At 46.6% G+C, this 21,405-nt stretch overlaps 1 protein-coding gene and 2 pseudogenes across 1 annotated transcript in view; 2 read left to right on the top strand and 1 right to left on the bottom strand.

Annotated features, from left to right (window-relative positions):
• The window catches only part of YWHAG (tyrosine 3-monooxygenase/tryptophan 5-monooxygenase activation protein gamma), a 32,768-nt gene extending 22,007 nt beyond the window's left edge, over positions 1 to 10,761 (bottom strand). Inside the window, exon 1 of the mRNA XM_033192625.1 lies at positions 10,435 to 10,761. Coding sequence (XP_033048516.1) covers positions 10,435 to 10,521 — 87 coding nt within the window. The 5' untranslated portion in view covers positions 10,522 to 10,761. The remainder of the gene's footprint in view (positions 1 to 10,434) is intronic.
• Positions 10,762 to 12,512: 1,751 nt separating this feature from the next.
• Positions 12,513 to 13,395, top strand: LOC117072219 (annotated as a pseudogene).
• A 304-nt stretch (positions 13,396 to 13,699) lies between these two features.
• On the top strand, positions 13,700 to 17,139 carry LOC117072218 (annotated as a pseudogene).
• The last annotated feature ends 4,266 nt before the right edge of the window (positions 17,140 to 21,405 follow it).

Here is a 21,405-nt window from a genome sequence, read left to right as displayed (position 1 = left end):
GTAGTGAGCTGAGATCCGGCCACTGCACTCCAGCCTGGGCGACAGAGCGAGACTCCGTCTCAAAAAAAAAAAAAAAAAAAAAACACACTGCAATCGTGGGATCAAATGATGTTTTCTGAAAGAAACAGGGTTACACTTGTATTGAGTATACATCTTGCAACTGTCCTAGAGGAAATGTGTTCTTCTGTATTTAAACCTAGACGACACGCCACCACCTCAAGGTTCACCAATGGAAAAATTATTAAATATGCAGTAGTTTAAAAGGATTTTCCATGCATCTGCAAGCAATGGAACATAAGCTAAAATTAATTAAAAGAGATCAATTGAAACAACAGCTGGTATCCACTTTACCCATGACCCCTTTTCTAGAAAAACAAAAAAAACTTAAAATAAGAGCTTTAGACTTTGTTTTTTTGGAGACAGAATCTGTTGCCCAGGCTAGAGTGCCGTGGCACAATCTCAGCTCACTGCAGCCTCTGTCTCCCTGGTTCTAGTGATTCTCATGCCTCAGCCTCCGAGCAGCTGGGACTATAGGCGCATGCCACCATGCCCGCTAATTTTTATTTATAGTAGAGACAGGGCTTCACCATGTTGGCCAGGCTGGTCTCAAACTCCTGACCTCAGGTGACCAGCCCACCTCCACCTCCCAGAGTGCTGGGATTACAGGCGTGAGCCACCCAGCCTCCCAAAGTGCTGGGATTACAAACCAAGAGTCTTAGACTTTGAAAAAAATTAAGGCAAGTTAAACATTTCCACCTTTAAAATGAGAAGACTATCACTTTATAAAACTGTTGTTAAATTAATTGGGAAAAGTATATAAAAATGCTTCCCAAAGTGACAGTAAATATCAAACTATATTACAATATTTTATCTAACAGTGTGTAATTTAAAAAATCTTTTGTCTTCCCAAAAGATTTTAGTCAATGCAGAAATTTAGAGAATAGATGTAAAAAAATTCATGCCAAAAAGTACCCTAAGTTTTCCATTGTGGTCCAGATGCTTAGCTTAACTCATCAACATTTCAGAACTACAACAGCTCAGCAAATAATGGTACTATATTTTTACAGCAGATATAAACACTTGCTAAAGTGTTTTGGTCATCATTTATTAATACACACATACACATACACACACACACAGTCAGATGATAAACAGAGAAAACCAAGATCAAAATGCAACAGGTACCATAAAATGAAAATAAGAGGTAGTTGTAATTCACTCAGCAAGTGTTTTTGAGAATCTACATGCCGCAGTACCAAATAATGTCAGTAGAAATATATTCTACCTAAGTTTTAAAAATTTAATCTGTTAACGATAGCTTTGTTTGAAGTTTTGCCATATTGTTTTTCCTTCTTCAATAAATAGATCAACTTCCAAAAACCTGAAGCCTTTTTCTACAGGGCCAGTAAACGATGAAAAACAAAAGCACACCTGCAGGCAGATCACTTGAGGTCAGGAGTTTGAGATCAGCCTGGCTAACATGGTGAAACCCAGTCTCTATTAAAAAGGCAAAAATTAGCCAGGCGTGGGGGTGAGCACCTGTAATCCCAGCTACTCGGGAGGCTGAGGTAGAAGAATTGCTTGAACCCAGGAGGGGGAGGCTGCAGTGAGCTGAGATTGCACCATTGCACTCTAGCCTGGGCAACAGAGAGAGCCTGTCTCCAAAAAGCCATCTTCCATACTGGTAAAATAATCCCTGAGAAGGCCAGAAAGAGTAAGAAAATGTAATACAGATAAAAGACCAATATGCTGAAAAATGGTAAAGCTGGGTGTACGGGGGTTACTATACTATTTGTCTTTATTTTGTATGTCTGAAAGTTTCCATTAGTCAAAGGGAAAAAAAAGCAATCACTCCAAAGAAGCATAAGAGAGATGCGCCCTGCCTCAAATAAGCCAGCACTTGAGCCTACCCCTGCTTCAACCTCATTTTCCTTCCTAGAGGACAAAGGGCGACGGGTGCCTTTTGAATTCTGAAACGTGCACATAATACCTATTCAAACAAATTTTTCAAAACTTTCAAGAAAGAATACCCTGACTAGTGAGGACCTTAAACATTATTCTTAGCTGGTTTTCCAGCAATTCCCCTCTTGGGTCTGTCTTAATGTACGAATTGTGCCTGAAAGATACCAGATGCTCCTTGACATACAACTCGTTTACAGGGACGTGACCCTCCTAAGTGGAAGAGCTTACTGAATGCCTACTGCTTCTGCACCATCGTAAAGTCGAAAAATCGTCAGGTTAAGGACAGGCACCGTGGCTCATGCCTGTAACCGCAGCACTCTGGGAAGCCAAGCCGGGCAGATCACCTGAGGCCAGGAGTTGGAGACAGCCTGGCCAACATGGAGAAACCGCATTTATACTAAAAATACAAAAATTAGCCGGGCATGGTGGTACGTGCCTGTAATCTGAGCTACTTGGGAAGCTGAGGCACGAGAATCGCTGGAACTCAGGAGGCAGGGTGGTAGTAAGCTGAGATTGCGCCACTGCACTCCAGCCTGAGCAAAAGAGCGAGACTGTCTCAAAAACAGAAAAAAAAAAGAAAAGAAAAAAGAAAAGATCAGATCATCAAGTTAAACCATCTGAAATCAGGGACCATCTATACCCTCATCAATATTATTTACAAATGTAAATTTGGAAACAGCCTAAATACTAAGTAAAACAAAATCAAATTATGATATATCCACAGGATTATTCAGCTACTGAAAATAACGACAGAGTATCATTGAAATGATGTCAAGTGAAAAAGGCAAGGTGCAAAAGAATATAAACTGCAGAAAAAGACACGATGGAAATATCCCTGCATGTGAATCATTATGGTGATTCTTGTCATTTTCCCCCAAAATTTCTAGCATCCTAAAGGCCACCAACATTTCTGTCTTCAGTAGGCAATCCCATTGTTGACAGCCTTCCAAAGACTACAGACTCCCTTAAACAGGCATGGCATTCCAAAATCCAAGATACTCTAGAATATTCCTTCCCTACTCCCTTGTCCCCACTAGCTTTCCTCGCCTTGGAAGGCCCTTTTCTGTCACTCATATTCTCCTCTCCTGTTCATTCTTCTTGCCTTTCTGGGTAGGGTCATTTTTTTCAACCTAGTAGGAAAAATAATGTCCAGTCTTAACCTCTGTTACACAGATATAAGACCCAATGTAAAGGTTTGAAAATAATAACATCTATTCTCTATAGCAGGGGTCCCCAAAGGGTCTGTGGCCTGTCAGGAACCTGGCTGCAGAGCAGGAAGTCTGTCACTCCCCACCGCTCGAATTACCTGAGCTCTGCCTCCTGTCAGATCAGCGGTGGCATTAGATTCTCAAAGGAGTGCCAACCCTACTGTGAACCGCACACGTGAGGGACGTAGGCCGCACTCCTTATGAGAATCTGATGCCTGATGATCTGTCACTGTCTCCCATCACCCCTAGATGGGACCATCTAATTGTAGCATAAGCTCAGGGCTCCCACTGATTCTACATTACGGTGAGTTCTGTAATTATTTCATTACATACCACAAAGTAGCAATAATAAAGTGCACAACAAATGCAATGTGCTTGATTCATCCCCAAACCATCCCCCTACCCCTCGCCCCCAACCAGTCCATGGAAAAACTGTCTTCCATGAAACGAGTACCTGGTGCCAACAAGGTTGGGGACCACTGCTCTATAGCCTACCCAGGCCAGCCAGGTCTTCACATTAAAACATAGTGCCAATGAGTCTGGGGTTACCTGCATGGCTACTAACTATGCTGCACCTCCACTGCAAAGACATGCTCACTGCTTCATGTCAGATTGCTACAAAAGGAGTCTGTACAGAGAAAGTCAAAAATTCAAGCTGATTTCTACATTCTTCAAGAACCAGCCCCAGAGGCATTTTGTTTCCCAGATCTGGGTTTTTAAAACATGGTAGCTTAAGAGTCATGAGAAATTTCTTTCAGACAGCTCAAGAAATGTAAGTCATCTCTATGGCTTCAAAAGAAACCTGGCTTTTTAAAGCCTTCCCCCTCACTCGCTTAGCCATTCCTCACTTCCCTGCCCACGGCAGCTGCTCTTCATACTCAGCTTGCGGCAGGTTGGGGGTGGATCAGTGACTCCTCTTCAGCTACTGTCATTACATGTTCAGCTGGCTACTGTTGTCACTGTCATACTCCCAGCTCGGACACCCCTGCTCAGAGGAAAGCTGGGTACCTGGGTCCCACTCACCAAGATGGGCTTTATCTCTCCAAAGACAGGTACCTTTCCAAAGGTTAAGAAGCCCAAGAGTTTATTTGGAATAATTTTATTGTTTTAATGTTACGTTAAAAAAAATCTTAAAGTCTTAGTTAAATTGCTATATATGTAAGAACACTCTTTCCTATTCACAACCAAAACTTTTTTTTTTTTTTTTTTGGAGATGGAGTCTTGCACTGTCACCCAGGCTGGAGTGCAGTGGTGTGATCTCGGCTCACTGCAACCTCTGCCTCCTGGGTTCAAGTGATTCTCCTATCTCAGCCTCCCGAGTAGCTGGGATTACAGGCACACACCACCATGCCCAGCTAATTTTTGTATTTTTAGAAGAGATAGGGTTTCACCATGTTGACCAGGCTGGTCTTGACCTCAAGAGATCAACCCACCTTGACCTCCCAAAGTGCTGGTATTACAGGTGTGAGCCACTGCATCTGGCCCACAACCAAAACTTAATGCCATGCAGCACATAGTAGTAGTATTCAACTCAGGTAAAGAAAAATCTATTTCTGTAGGACACATGCTTAACAAGTGAAATGCTGGCAGCAATTTAACTAAGACTTCACCAGTTCTTTAAACAGAAAGAAAAGACTCACGCACATGGTCTTTTAAGATTTACAATTTTTATTTTTTCTACAAAATCATGGTAGCAAACCAATTATTTATAACTATTTACCTTAAAATTAAAGCTTTCTTTTGGGAATTTTTTTTTTTTCGAGATGGAGTCTTGCTCTGTCACCCAGGCTGGAGTGCAATGGTGCAATCTCAACTCCCTGCAACCTCCGCCTCCCAGGTTCAAGTAATTCTCCAGCCTCAGCCTCCCAAGTGGCTGGGACTACAGGTGAGCGCCACCATGCCCAGCCAATTTTTTGTATTTTTAGTAGAGACAAGTTTCACCATGTTGGTCAGGCTGGTTTCGAACTCCTGACCTCACGATCAGCCCGCCTCGGCCTCCCAAAAGTTCTGGGATTATAGGCGTGAGCCACCGTGCCCGACCCAGGGAATTTTTTAAATCAGTTTTCGTGTAACTAAATTTCTACCACTCAAATTCATAAATTCATTTAGCAAAATATCAAAATTTTCAAGGTTTCTACAAATGACAATTTTAAGTAAAATAACATGGTTTGGTAGTTAAGCAAAATGATAGCTGACACCTAAAATGGAATTTGGGGAAGATACAGAAAAATGATTCTGAGAGGAGAGGCCAGAGGGCAGCTGGTATTTGGTAGTCTTTGTAGAAAGGCAACATTTAGCTGCTTTATAATTATAGACTGGGCTGGGTGTGGTGGCTCACACTTGTAATCCCAGCACTTTGGGAGGCCAAGATGGGCAGACTGCTTGAGTCCAGGAGCTCAAGACCAGCCTGGACAACATGGCAACACCCCGTCTCTACAAAAAAAAATACAAAAAATTAGTCCGGTGTGGTGGCACGCACCTGTAGTCCCAACTACTTGCGTGGCTGGGGCTGGAGGATCACCTTAGCCTGTGAGGTGGAGGCTGCAGTGAGCCATGCTCCAGCCTGGGTGACAGATTGAGACCTTGTCTCAAAAAAACAAACAAAACCAAGCAATCAAACGCACACGTAATTATAGACTGGAATATCTGGTAAAACCCTAAATAGCTCTAAAAAGAAGGCAAAGAGAAGATAATGTTTTATATCATTTAAAAGTGATATTTCCCTTTGACTATTGAACACAGAAAGTGGTCCTTGAGGCTGAGCACGGTGACTCACACCTGTAATCCCAGCACTTTGGGAGGCCGAGGTGGGTAGATCACCTGAGGTCAGGAGTTCAAGCCCACCCTGGACAACATGATGAAACCCTGTCACTACTAAAAATACAAAAATTAACTGGCCGTGGTGACTGATGTGCGCCTGTAATCCCAGCTATTTGGGAGGCTGAGGCAGGAGAATCACTTGAACTTGGGAGGTGGAGGTTGCAGTGAGCCCAGATATCACACCACTGCCCACTGCACTCCAGCATGGGTGACAGCAAGACTCTCTCAAAAAGAGAAAAAAAAAAAAAAAGGTTAGGACCGGTGATCTTGGCAGTGGGCAAAGAAGGGAAAAGTAACGGTCCTTTTCCCATCCAGCTGCTGACAGTCACGGTGTACTGAATGTCTTAGGCTAGTGTCCCATCAGTTGACAGCCTCAAGCTGCAAGAGCTCCCCAGTCTCAGTCCTGCATCCTGCTCATTAGGAAACCACCACCACACAGGCGGCAAATCACTGATAATAAAGCCAGCCTTGGGGCTGAAAATGAGTCACAAGAACACCAGCAAAATTTCCATAATCCCCAAAGAGGTAATGATTTGCTCAGATTTCAAGTAAATTGTTCTTATTTATTTGGGTGAACATTATACGGTGTTCAAGTTCCATAACTTTTTAAGTGGGAATACAGTACAAACTTAACTAAAGCTAATTCCCTTTTTTCAGTTCAGAGGCTTGTAAACGAAGACAAAGGGAAAGACAATTATCGCCGGCTGTGAGCTGTTGTGGGCACTCCATTATCGACACATTCCTGAATCGGTAATGGCGTGCTGAATTCCAGCCAGCTGTAGGCCAGACCGGCATCACTTTTTAAAAGTAACCACTTTCTCCTTTCTTGAACATAGGTGATGGCTGCAAAACACTGAATGTACCCAATGCCACTCAACTGCACATCTGAAATGTGATGTGACTGTGTTAAAGTTATGTTATGCAACTTCCACCTCAATAAAAACACAATGTTCTCTCCACTCTTTTCAATAATTTAGACAGTGGCTTATTTATTTATAAGGCTTATTTATAAGGCTTCCCTGAATACAAGAGATGAACTCCTACCCAAGGTCTGCAGTTAATCCAGGACTGCAATGAGGATGAACATTTAGCGCCATGTTGAATCTCAGTAGAATTCAAAAGACACATAGGAGATTTCCAAAATAATCAGAAAAAGCACTTAATATCTGCTTCAGTTACTGTGAAGGCTAACACATGAATAGCAAGCTGTATGATCTGTATTCTTTCCACCCTCAAGAAGAGAACAATTCAGCCACATGACTCAGAATAATGGTTGGCAGAACTCCACCTCTGAAGAGTCTACAGAGGTACCATTACTCCATTAGTGATAATGGCTATTGATCTGGAAAAGCTGGGCAGGGGGGTGGCTAGGGAATGGAATATTTAAGATAGTAAGAATTTGAAAGTCTACTGATCCCACTAGGAAGATTTAGAAAAATTACTATAGCCTTTTGCCACCTTTGCCCCCACCACCCCTCATTGAATTAAACTGCTTAACCCAGTAACTTCAACAAAATTAGTAGCCCTGAACCTTTTCTCCCCCCGAGGCAAGTACCAGTAGCCTACTTAAAATATTAACTTCTCAAGAGACTATTAAAAGTCAAAGGACAAGACAGTATTGTCTAATACATAGGATACATTAGGTATTCACCCTCCTTCAATACAAGACTAAACATGTGTCTTAAAAGACCTAACATTCCTCTTTCCTTCTTTTCAAAATACTGGATAATACAGTATTTCTGTCCTGGTTGCCCACATAGAACTATCATTCTGCACAGATTCCAATAGTGTTAGCACCAGGATAATTTCATTAAACTCAAATAAATTTTAATCCATCAACAGGATGATTTCGGCCTTAAAAGAGAGCTCACTTGAGTGGTAAGACTGGGTTCTTTCTCTGCAGTTTCCAAATTCTCCATGATGACTTTTATAAACAGGAAGAAAATTTCTTAGGTAGTTGCCATTTGGGAACACCTACTACATTTCTTATTGAATCCGCACAACTTTTTCAAGTACTGTCCCATTTTACAGATGAGGAAAATGAGGGACAGAGCCTATTTCCTTAAAGTCACAGAAAACAGAGTTGAAAAAAGGTTTTTATTTTACAAACTGTTCTTTCCTCTATACTGTGAAGGTGCAGAAGCACAAATCTAGTAAAAAACAAACTTCCCAAATCTCGATTTAAAAGGTTTTGGAACTGGTTCTCATTCCCTAACAGTAACTGAAAATGACTCAGTAGAAAGTCATCATTTTTTTAAGGTTTTTATTAAAACCTGCCAAATTAATTATCTGAAATAAACACAAGTAAACATCTCATCTCTGCACTATTATCATAAACTATATTCTTGTTTAAAATTTCTTTTATTCCATAAAATATATTATCGTTTAAAATTTCTACTTTTATTCCATCATTGCCCAGTATTTTAAATAAATGAGATGAATGTTTAAAAATATAAAAAAAGCATCTTATAAACTTTTGTGAGAAAGCTAGCAATAGGGTGAACAAGGCCTAGCTAGAGGTCACGGATTTGCATGTTTAAGGGTAAATGAAATCCTTATTTTTTGGACTAATTCTTATCTGGTGGAACATTAAGTGCTTGATTCCACTTGGCTTATCGGCTAATTTCTGCATTACCTTGGATAAATGCCATTTGCACACTCCCTACCAGCCCTTAGGTGCATTGCAGCCTCTGTGTCATTGTGTGTGACATCACTTGGTTGCTATAGATATAGGTGCGAGGTCACTCGCTTTCCTGTGGAACTAGAAATATGGAAAAATTAGAAGAGTCTAAATTAAATAACACGAACTGAAGATATTTCCAATACTGATACCCATTAAAAGTGCAACTTACATCATTTGAGCATTAAAACCTTGTAAGACAGCGACTGTGGCCACAGCAGTATTCCAAATTTCAGAACCGGTTCTCTTCTTTAATAAGGCAAAAACCTTTCTTTGTTAAAATACCTGGTTTAAATGTAAAGGTATCAGCATTGTCCTCTTTTGAGAACCAGTAAAGTTATTCAAGAATTGATCTGTAATATCAATAATGCTTCATTTAAAAGATGTAACATGCAAGGTACACTCCAGCATCCACTTCACAATGGAGATGCATTTGAAAACCTTTGTTACATAAGGCAGGAAATTAAATATTAAGATAGTGGGGGCCTGAAACCATTAATTTTCTACCTTTCATTTCATAATGTTCAATACTTCCCCCTCCACTAATATCAAACTGGTTGACAGCCCATTAGATAAATGTGGTGTCACTGACAAAATGGTGCAATACAGGGAGGAATCTGCAACCCAGACAAAATGCGACAACTGGAGATCAGTATTCTCTTTTCATCAGCATGAAGATGTACTCGCTTTAAAAAAAAAAAAAAAGCCTCAGATGCATCTAACGACCAAAAATTTTTAAAAAGACTTTTTCCCCTTTAAAATAACTCCTCCCAGCCTCCACCCAGTCTAGGCTCTCTGCAATATGACAAATGCAGAATCTTCTGGAATGACTTGATACTGCCTCTCACCACCGCTTTGTTTGCACTATCAGATCAGACAGAATATTTTTTCCCCCAACTTATAGGAATTTCACAGACGCGTGCCTGTATTCAAAAAAGAAACGGCATATGTCACACGGATCGAACCAGTCAGCTACATTCACCACCTTTTATTTTACAGGCAATACCTACCCTTTTCAATACAAAAACATTAGGGAATAAAATAGAGATGACATGTTGAAAACGATCAATGAAAACGCTAGCGAGACAAACATTCCCCCTTCCTAAAAGCCGGAGGACTTGCTTTGGGGGAATGGAGAAAGAAGAGCCTTTTGTTAAGAAAAACGTGAGCAAGGTGGTTTCGATTTTGCGCCACGGAGCTCAGGTTTTCAAGAGACCCTATACAATGTTTCTGGGAAGATTCTCAGGGATCTGTCGGGACAGACAGTGGGGAAGATTTTGGGGGGGCTGGGGAGGTGGAAAACCGGGAGACCTGCTGAGTGAATGGGAAAGGCGCCGCCCAGACACCAGGGAGAGAAAGAGGAACCGCATCCATGCGGTCCCCCGCCCCCACGCCCAGGCTGGGAGGAGGGGGGAAGTGGGGCACAAAGGATGCGCACGGCTCCCCGCTCGGATCCCCTGTACCCCTAGAGCCGCTGGGACCTAAGACCCCGCTCCCAAGTCCAGCCCCGCGGGACCCCGCCCCGCCCTGCGCCCGCGCCGGGCCAGAGAGGCCGCGCCGCGGGGCCCTGGGGATGCCGAGGAGAGGCCGCGTCACAGCCCGTGTTCCTGTCGGCTCTGGGGACCCTCCCCAGACCCCCTCAGTGAGCGAGACGGGGCGGTCACCCCGCCATCGCGACAGGGCGACGAAGCCCCGGGCCTTCCACGCCAAGGACCGCGTCTTCGGAGGGGCAGGGAGCGGCGGGGGAGGGGTGGAGACACTCACGTTCTTCATGGCCGCGGCCATGTCGTCGTAGCGCTCCGCCTGCTCGGCCAGCCGGGCTTTCTGCACCAGTTGCTCGCGGTCCACCATCTTCGCGGGGCTGGGTCTGGCCGGAGAAGGAGGAGGACACTGGGGCGGCCTGAAGGGCTTGGAGGGCGCGATTGGAGCCCAAGTGCCGGAGAGGACCGACCCACGGAACAAGCGGCTGAGGCGGCGGCTGCGCGGAGGAGGCGGCTGGAGCTGCGACCGCGGGACCGGGAGCGAGGCGGCTGCGGCTGCTGTGCGTGCCACGGACGGACAACCCCCTGCGGCCCCGCCCACGCCGCATGACGCAGGCAGGCCCCGCCCGCCCGTCCGCAAGCCCCGCCCAGGCCCCGCCCGGCCCGGCCGCGGCTAGAACTCTCCGCTCCCCAACTCGGCTCACCGCGCGTCTTCCGGGCACCCCGTCCTTTCCCAATGCGCCCCCACTCTCCCCTTTATTCACTTCACTCCCCAGTTCCCTCACCCCACCTTCTCCAGACGCCCCCTTATTCCTCTCCCTTCAGCCCCCCGCCCCGCCAGGCCTCCGACGCATGGGCCCCTGGGAGTTGTAGTGTAACCTGCCGTGGGCTGAGGCGTTGAGAAGACCGAGGACAAAGGGGCGGGCAAGACTACAACTCCCAGCGGAGGTAGCGCGCAGGCGCAGGAGGACTGGGGGTGGTTCGAATCCCGAGGCCGCTGGGGACCCCTGGCGGGGATCAGGGCTGCATCAGTCCCTGCGAGTGCTGATTCACCGCCCCGCCCCATATTCTCCGGGAAATTACGAGAGGAGGGGGCAGGGGCCTCAGTCCTAGACCCTGTTTCCGAGATCACGTAGCAGGTCGTAGTGGGGGAAGGACAGGAGGCGCGTCCACTGTAGATCCAGACTCTCAGTGTGGTGCCTGCCCGCGGGATGGCTGAATTAAGGGTCCAGACTCTGGGGACTGTCACCTCCTCCCCCTACGAGCTTCCACTAACCCCCCACCCCACCTTGAGGCTCTTGGGCCTGACTAGGTGAAAACAAGGACGAACGACAAATACCGGCTGGCCACCCTGGTTGGTTTCCAGAAAGGATGCAGCTGTCTGCTGGCTGACCCTGGAGAACCCCTTCTTTCTCTCCAGGGTGGAGTGCTAAAGATTCAGTTCAGCTACCAGGAGCCTACTCCACGCCTTAATGGGCTGTGTCTAGGGCTTGGTTGTCCAGCCCTTCTCTCCCCTCCTAGGCATACATACCTACTGAGGTCACACTGATATATTCTTGTTCATATTATCCGACGTAGCTTAAAGATAGCATAGGTTTTTTTGCTTTGTTTTGTTTTTTGTAGAGACGAGGGTCTAGCTTTGTTGCCCATGCTAGTCTCGAACTCCTGGGCTTGAGCGATCCTCACGCCTCGGCCTCCCAAAGTGCTGGGATTACAGACATGAGCCACCATGCCTGCAGGCCCCATAGTTTTGACTGCACATTTTATTTACTTTATGTATTCAACAATTATCTATGAGAAGCTACTGTGTTCCAAGCCCTATTCTAAGCCACAAGGTACAGTAGTGAACAAAACAGAAAAAAAATCCCTGCCCAAGAAAATAGGCAAGACATGTACAGTATGCTAGAAGTCAATAAGAAGTGAGCTTTGAGGTTGCAGTGAGCTGAGATCGCGCCACTGCACGCCAGCATGGGTGACAGAGCAAGACTCCATCTCAAAAAAAAAAAAAAAAAAAAAAGGAAGTGAGCTTTGACCGGTCCTGGTGACTCACACCTGTAATCCCAACACTTTGGGAGGCCGAAGCGGGTGGATCATCTGAGGTCAGGAGTTCGAGACCAGCCTGGCTAATGTGGCGAAACCCCATCTCTACTAAAAATACAAAAATTAGCTGAGCACCTGTAATCCCAGCTGCTGGGGAGGCTGAGGCAGAAGAACTCTTGAACCTGGGGGGCGGGGGTTGCAGTGAGCTGAGATGGTGCCATTGCACTCCAGCCTGGGCAACAAGAGCGAAAATCCATATTAAAAAAAAAAAAAGTGAGCTTTGCAGACACTGCTGCCACCAGGAGTACTCTACTGCTGGCCATGGTCAATCCCACCGTGTTCTTTGACATTACGGTCAAGCCCTCGGGCTGCGTCTCCTTCAAGGTTAGGGGCCTGGAAACCAAGAAGCCAAGAAGTGACCTCTCTAAACCGTAAAGCCATGTTAACATATCAGAGCTGTTAGCAGACAAGGTTCTAAAGACAGCAGAAAACTTTCGTTTTCTGAGCACTGGAGAGAAAGGATTTGATTATGGGTTGCTACTCTCTCTTTTTTTTTTTTTTTGAGACGAAGTCTCGCTCTGTAGCCCAGGCTGGAGTGTAGTGGAGCAATCTCGGCTCACTGCAATCTCTGCCTCCCGGGTTCAAGCGATTCTCCTGCCTCAGCCTCTTGAGTACCTGGGATTACAGGCACGCGCCACCACGCCCGTCTAATTTTTGTGTTTTTAGTAGAGATGGTGTTTCACCATATTACTCAGGCTGGTGTCGAACTCCTGACCTCATGATCCGCCCACCTCAGCCTCCCAAAGTGCTGGGATTACAGGCGTGAGCCACCACGCCTGGCAAGGGTTCCTACTTACACAGAATTATTCCAGGGATTATGTGTCAGGGTGGTAACTTCACACACCATAATGGCACTGGTGGCAAGTCCATCTATGGGCAGAAATTTGATGACGAAAACCTCATCCTGAAGCATACAGATTCTGGCATCTTGCCCATGGCAGATGCTGGACCCAACACAAACACTTCCCAGTTTGTCATCTGCACTGCCAGACTGAGTGGTTAGATGGCAAGCATGGTGGTCTTTGGCGAGGTGAAAGCAAGTATGAATATTGTGGAGGCCATGGAGCACTTTGGGTCCAGGAATGGCAAGACCAGCAAGAAGATCACTATTGCTATGGGCGGGTGCGGTGGCTCACTCCTGTAATCCTAGCACTTTGGGAGGCCGAGGCAGGCAGATCACTTGAGGTCCGGAGTTTGAGACCAGCCTGGCCAACATGGTGAAATTCCGTCTCTACTAAAAATACAAAAATTAGCTGAGCGCCTATAATCCCAGCTGCTGGGGAGGCTGAGGCAGAAGAACTCTTGAACCTGGGGGGCGGGGGTTGCAGTGAGCTGAGATGGTGCCATTGCACTCCAGCCTGGGCAACAAGAGCGAAAATCCATATTAAAAAAAAAAAAAAGTGAGCTTTGCAGACACTGCTGCCACCAGGAGTACTCTACTGCTGGCCATGGTCAATCCCACCGTGTTCTTTGACATTACGGTCAAGCCCTCGGGCTGCGTCTCCTTCAAGGTTAGGGGCCTGGAAACCAAGAAGCCAAGAAGTGACCTCTCTAAACCGTAAAGCCATGTTAACATATCAGAGCTGTTAGCAGACAAGGTTCTAAAGACAGCAGAAAACTTTCGTTTTCTGAGCACTGGAGAGAAAGGATTTGATTATGGGTTGCTACTCTCTCTTTTTTTTTTTTTTGAGACGAAGTCTCGCTCTGTAGCCCAGGCTGGAGTGTAGTGGAGCAATCTCGGCTCACTGCAATCTCTGCCTCCCAGGTTCAAGCGATTCTCCTGCCTCAGCCTCTTGAGTACCTGGGATTACAGGCACGCGCCACCACGCCCGTCTAATTTTTGTGTTTTTAGTAGAGATGGTGTTTCACCATATTACTCAGCTGGTGTCGAACTCCTGACCTCATGATCCGCCCACCTCAGCCTCCCAAAGTGCTGGATTACAGGCGTGAGCCACCACGCCTGGCAAGGGTTCCTACTTACACAGAATTATTCCAGGGATTATGTGTCAGGGTGGTACTTCACACACCATAATGGCACTGGTGGCAAGTCCATCTATGGGCAGAAATTTGATGACGAAAACCTCATCCTGAAGCATACAGATTCTGGCATCTTGCCCATGGCAGATGCTGGACCCAACACAAACACTTCCCAGTTTGTCATCTGCACTGCCAAGACTGAGTGGTTAGATGGCAAGCATGGTGGTCTTTGGCGAGGTGAAAGCAAGTATGAATATTGTGGAGGCCATGGAGCACTTTGGGTCCAGGAATGGCAAGACCAGCAAGAAGATCACTATTGCTATGGGCGGGTGCGGTGGCTCACTCCTGTAATCCTAGCACTTTGGGAGGCCGAGGCAGGCAGATCACTTGAGGTCCGGAGTTTGAGACCAGCCTGGCCAACATGGTGAAATTCCGTCTCTACTAAAAATACAAAAATTAGCTGGGCGTGGTGGCAGGTGCCTGTAGTCCCAGCTACTCCAGAGGCTGACGCAGGAGAATCACTGGAACTTGGGAGGCAGAGGTTGCAGTGAGCTGAGATTGCACCATTGCACTCCAGCCTGGGTGACAAGAGCGAAACTCCACCTAAAAAAAAAAAAAAAAAAATCACCATTGCTGACTATGAACAACTCTAATAAATTTGACTTGTGTTTTATCTTAACCACCAGACCATTTCTTCAGTAGCTCAGGAGAGCACCTATCCACCCCATTTGCTTCCAGTATCCTATCGTCTTTGTGCTCTTGCTACAGTTCCATTTGGGTCCCATGTTTGTTTGTTTGTTTGTTTGTTTTGAAATGGAGTCTTGCTCTGTTGCCCAGGCTGGAGTGCAGTGGCCGGATCTCGGCTCACTGCAAGCTCCGCCTCCTGGGTTTACGCCATTCTCCTGCCTCGGCCTCCCGAGTAGCTGGGACTACAGGCGCCTGCCACCTCGCCCGGCTAGTTTTTTTTTTTTTTTGTATTTTTTAGTAGAGACGGGGTTTCATCGTGTTAGCCAGGATGGTCTCGATCTCCTGACCTCGTGATCCGCCCGTCTCGGCCTCCCAAAGTGCTAGGATTACAGGCTTGAGCCACCGCGCCCAGCCTGGGTCCCATGTTTTTCTTATTCCCTTCCACGTCTGGTTGAATTGCAGAGGTAAGATTGTGACTATGAAATAAAAACTAAATAACAACAAAAAAATCAATAAGAAGTGAAAAATAAAATAGGAAACATGAAGTGTGGATGAGAATCTGGAATGAAAGAGTTTCCGTCGGGGAATATTGCAGGCTCTATGCCAGCTGCTGGAGGACCCCTGTCCTCAAGGAATTCAGAGTATGTTAAGCACTGTAAATATTTTGTTTAAAAAATAACTTATTTCAGGCTGCATAGGAATAGGTTCTGAAAAACTTCTCCAGGGAGTTTGGTAACATTTCCAACCCAGACTTTAAAGGATTGTAGGATTTGAGAGCAGGCAGAGGCACAGGTAGCAAGACTCAAAGGCAAGTTCCTCCCTGATTTATTTATTTATGTACTCATTTTTTAGAGGTGGGGATCTCACTGTATAGCCCAGGCTGGAGTACAGTGGTAGAATCATAGTTCGCTGTAGCCTCCAATTTCTGGGCTCAAGTGATCCTCCCACCTTAGCCTCCTGAGTAGCGGGGACTACAGGCATGTACCACCACACCCAGCTCCCCTGAAATATTTATTGATAGGCAAATAATCTGATGAATCTGGTGTCTAGGTGATGGGTAAGGGGCTAGGGATAGAGTCACGGGCCAGAATATGAGGGGTACTAAATGGGAGCCCCAGGAGTTAAATTTTTATTCTAAAATTAATTGGAAGCCTGTGAAGAGATTTTAACAGTGGCAGAAAATGATCAGCTTCAGGTTTTGTCTTCTTCATCATCACCTTGGCTGCTCAGTGCTTAGCATAGTAACTGACACATGATAAATACATGGAGAGAGCATAGGAAATAAGTAAATGAATATGGCCGGGTGCAGTGGCTCATGCCTGTAATCCTAGCACTTTGGGAGGCCGAGGTGGGCGCATCACCTGAGGTCAGGAGTTTGAGACCAGCCTGGCCAACATGGCGAAACCTTGTCTCTACTAAAAATACAAAAATTAGCCAAGTGTGGTGACGCGTGCCTGTAGTCTCATCTACTCAGGAGGCTAAGGCAGGAGAATCGCTTGAACCCAGGAGGTGGAGGTTGCAGTGAGCCAAGATTGTGCCACTGCACTCCAGCCTGGGTGACAGAGCGAGACCACGTCTCAAAAAAGAAAAGAAAAAAAAAAAGAAATGAATGTGGTTATAGTCCTAGCTACTCAGGAGGCCAAGGCAGGAAGATTACTTGAGGCCAAGAGTTCGAGACTAGCCTGAGCAACATAGCAATACCTCATTTCTACAAAAAAAAAATTTAAACATTAGCTGGGCATGGTCATTCCAGCTATTTGGGGGGCTGAGGCGGGAAGATTGCTTGAACCCAGGAGTTGGAGGCTGCAGTGAGCAGTGATCACACCACTGTACTCCAGTCTGGGCAACACAGCAAGACCCTGTCTCTAAAAATAAAAAAAAAAATGAAAATAATGATTTTAAAAAATGGAAAGAAAGAAATGAATGAGGGAAGAAAGGAGTGTGCTTTGGGGAGACTGTACTGGCAGGAGGTGGATGAGATGGACTGAGTGGGGAGAGAGTCTAGAAATAGTTTTCTCCCCCTCCTCCAACATAAGATCTGGCCCGGACCCTCTTCTCTTACCACACCACCCAGCAAAATGCGATCCTGCTGCTGAATAAACCCTCCCACTTCCTTCTGTCTCTTGCATCAGTGTTCGCCAAGTCATTCCTCTTCCTTTCTCTTCCTCCCTGCAGGGCAGGCCTGAGCTCCTCTGGCCCCGGCATCACTAGTCCATGGGAATGAGCCCTGACTGCCAACCTGGGTTGCCCACATGTGGCTTAAACGGGTCCATGATTCAGGACCAGATGTGAAATCTCAGGAACTTCCTGGCCCATTTCAGGCTACCTCTCTGACCTCTCCACCTCAGTTCCTTCCCCCAACAGTCTAATGCACAAAGGGAAAAAAAAAAAAACAGCTCAGGCCAAATCTGTTTGGGAAAAAGAAAAATAAAGCAGATGCAAAGAAAACGATGTTTCACAGCCAAACAGGAATGACATCCGCAGCCTCCACACGGAGCCTCCCCTCCGATGGTGCAGGGGAGAGTTGGCCGTGCCTTCCTTTCCCTTCTGATTTTGCAAGGCTCTAGGCTTCCAGCTGCAGCTGCCCACAGGTCCTGGCTGTTTAGAGGGCGGCTTCGGAGGCATGACGACATCACAAAGAGCAAATGGCTTCAGATCCTGGCTTCCTCCTCCACTGCCTGGTGGTGCAGAAAGAAACCTGGAGCAAGGACATTAAGAGCTAGCATTCTGGCTTCTGCCTGGCCCCTAGCTCTGCATGCCAGACCTGTCCCTTCTCTGGGTCTAATTTCCCATCTTGAAAATGTGAAATTAAACTAAAGAAGCACTAAGTGCCCCACCCAGCTGTGATGAGTCATAGTTCTAGATTCAGCATGTTCTTCTTCTGAAATGGAAGCTACTGGCATTCTTTTTTTTTTTTTTTTTTTTTTAAGACGGAGTTTCGCTCTTGTTGCCCAGGCTAGAGTGCAACAGTGCGATCTCAGCTTACCACAACCTCCGCCTCCCGGATTCAAGCGATTCTTCTGCCTCAGCCTTCCGATTAGCTGGGATTACAGGCACGCGCCACCACGCCTGGCTAATTTTTGTATTTTTAGTAGAGATGGGGTTTCATCATGTTCGCCAGGCTGGTCTCGAACTCCTGACCTCAAGTGATCCACCTGCCTCGGCCTCCTAAAGTGCTGGGATTACAGATGTGAGCCACCGTGCCTGGCCACTACTGGCATTCTTTAGCTGTGGAAATGGGGAGTCCGGGAAATCTGTGCCTGCAGACCTGGGAGACAGTTGAGGCCCTAGGGTGGAAAAGCTCAGAATCATCTCTGGGTTTTTTTAGGCGGAGTCTTGCTCTGTCACCCAGGCTGGAGTGCAGTGGCATGATTCTGGCTCACTGCAACCTCTGCCTCCCGGGGTTCAAGTGATTTTTCTGCCTCAGCTTCCTGAGTAGCTGGGATTACAGGTGCACACCACCATGCCTGGCTTATTTTTGTACTTTTAGTAGAGATAGGGTTTCACCATGGTGGCCAGGCTGAACTCGAACTCCTGACCTCAGGTGATCCACCTGCCTCAGCTTTCCAAAGTACTGGGATTACAGGTGTGAGCCACTGCACCCAGCCTCATCCCTGTTTTTTAAGACAAGGAAGCGGAGACACAGAGAGGCTGTGTGATCAGCCAAAAGTCACACAGCCTCTCTGTGTCTCAGCTAACAGAGCCTGAATTCAAATCCAGGCAGACCTCCTAGACTCTTAGCAGCAAAGGCACCGTTTCCTGTCCAGGATCTACCATCCTTGGCATCTGCTCAGGAAAGGAGTGACTAACCTGACCGAAGGACACCCTCCATCCCCTTCTCCAGTGCTGGAGGATATGACATTTTAAATGCATCCTCTCCGGCTGGGTTGGTGGACACGCAGGCCAGCCAGGGACATGATTGTCCTGCTGTTTCTGTGCAGTCATAAATCCCTGCAGCCCCATCCCCTAGTTTCTGGCTTCCTCCTGCGACTGGAAAGCTCCCTGATTAGTGCAGAGGCAGCAGCAGCAGCAGCATCTTCTGAAACCAAGCAGCAATGCTCCCCGCCCTGTCCTTTGGGAACACTTCCCTGTCACTGCCTTAGCAGGCTGTCCTGCAGCAGGGACAAAGAATGACAGGAAATCTCTGCAGCCTGCCTCTCCTTCTGAGGATCTCAGGCCAGTGGAGGAGGCATGAGCCCGGGAGGCAGGACCCACACAGTTTGAAGCCCTAACTTTGCCATTAATCTTGCTGGGTGACTTTGGGCAAATCACTTTGCCTCTCTGGGTCTCAGATTGTGCATCTATAAAATAGAGGAACCAGGTGGATGCTTCTTGAGATCTTCCAGTTTATAGCAACAGCTTTTCAACTAATGGCACCATCTCAGTGTCTTTCCATTCTCTCTAGTGAAAGATCCAAAATATCTTTTTTTTTTTTCTTCTGAGATAGGGTCACGCTCTATCGTCCAGGCTGAACTGCAGTGGTGCCATCATAGCTTACCACAGCGTTGACCTCCTAGGCTCAGATGATCCTTCCACCTTAGCCTTCAGAGCAGTTGGGAATACAGGCTCACACCACCACACCCGGTAGAAAAAAAATGTCTACTTTTTTTTTTGTAGAGATAGGGTCTACGTTTAGTTGTCCAAGCAGGTCCCAAATTCCTGGGCTCAAGCAATCCTCCTGCCTCGACCTCCCAAAGTGCTGGAATTACAGATATGAGTCACCACACCTGGGCAGCCTGGGCTTTTTCTTTTCTTTTCCTTCTTTCTTTCTTTTTTTTTTTTTTCTTTTTTTGAGACGGAGTTTCGCTCTTGTTGCCCAGGCTGGAGTGCAATGGCACGATCTCAGCTCACCATAACCTCCACCTCCCGGGTTCAAGCAATTCTCTTGCCTCAGTCTCCTGAGTAGAAGGGACTACAGTCATGTGCCACCACGCCCAGCTAATTTTGTATTTTTAGTAGAGACAGGGTTTCTCCATGTTGGCCAGGCTGGTCTCGAACTCCTGACCTCAGGTGATCTGCCCGCCTCGGCCTCCTAAAGTGCTGGGATTACAGGCGTGAGCCACTGCACCTGGCCCAGTCTGGGCTTTTTCAAAAGCTGTTCCTTGTGCTGAAAACTCTTTCTGTGCCCACCCCCATTAGACCCATACCTCCTCATCTTCACTCAGACACTGAATTGAACTAACCACTCTCTCCTTGGTCCCCATGGGCTCTCCTGCCATGTTCTCTAGAGAAAAGCCCAGACCACCATATTGCACTCAGATGTATATGAGTCTGTCTTCTCTGAGGTCATATTCCTCAAAGACATGGACTCAATCTGAGCCATCTCTGATCTCTAAGCCTAGCATGGAGCAGGTGCTCGGCGAAGTTGTGTTCAATGAAAGAGACTCTCTGCTTTAAGAAGGGAATCAGGCCAGGCGTTGTGACTCACACCTTTAACTCCATAACCCCAGCACTTTGGGAGGCTGAGGTGGGAGGTTCACATGACCCCAGGAGTTGGAGGCTGCAGTGAGCTATGATGGCGCCACTGCACTCCAGTCTAAGCAACACAGTGAGACGCTATCTCAAAAAATACAAAAATAAAAAATAATTTTTTTTAAAGCCGGCCAGGTGCAGTGCCTCATGCCTGTAATCCCATCACTTTGGGAGGCCAAGATGGGTGGATCACTTGAAGCCAGGCATTCAAGACCATCCTGGCCAACATGATGAAACCTTGTCTCTACTAAAAATACAAAAGTTAGCCAGGAATGGTGGTACATGTCTGTAATCTCAGCTACTTGGGGAGGCTGAGGTTAGAGAATTGCTGGAACCCAGGAGGCAAAGGTTGCTGTGAGCCAAGATCGCGCTGCTATACTCCAGCCTGGGAGACAGAGAAAGACTCTGTCTAAAAAAAAAAAAAAATGTATCCCACCAAGGGAATATGTATCACCATGAAAAAAATGGGCCACTGTCTCAAAGAGACAAGTATTCTCAAGAGGGAGAAGAGCCTGGGCTGCAATTTTCTCCCAAAACCCAGCTGTGTGAACTTAGGCCAAGTACTTTACCAATCCAGAGCTTGGGTTCTCCAACTGAATCTTAAAGAGAAAACTGTACCATGCCCTTTGAATCAAACTGTGAAATGAACAGCAGTATTCTTCGACTTCATAGAAAAATCTGGAGTATTTTGGTACTTGGAATACCAACAGAGGACAAATGACTTGTGGGGGACCCACAGTGACGGGATGGTGGCAGCCTGTGGTTTTTCGCGTGTGTGTGTGTGTGCGCGTATGTGTGTGTATTGACACAGGGTCTCCCTTTGTCACTCAGGCTGGAGTGCAATGGTGTGATCATGGCTCACTGCAGCCCTCAACCTCCCAAGTTCAAGCGATCCTCCCACCTCAGCCTCCCAAGTAGCTGGGACTACAGGTGCACACCACCACACCCAACTAATTTTTTTTTTTTTTTTTTTTTAGAGACAGTGTCTCGCTGTGTTGTCTAGGCTGGTCTCAAACTC

This window comes from Trachypithecus francoisi, unplaced genomic scaffold, assembly GCF_009764315.1.
Source record: "Trachypithecus francoisi isolate TF-2019V2 unplaced genomic scaffold, Tfra_2.0 Lachesis_group4, whole genome shotgun sequence".
Classification (NCBI taxonomy): domain Eukaryota; kingdom Metazoa; phylum Chordata; class Mammalia; order Primates; family Cercopithecidae; genus Trachypithecus; species Trachypithecus francoisi.
Note: the sequence above shows the minus strand (reverse complement) of the source record. Positions and strands in the feature narration are given on the sequence as shown.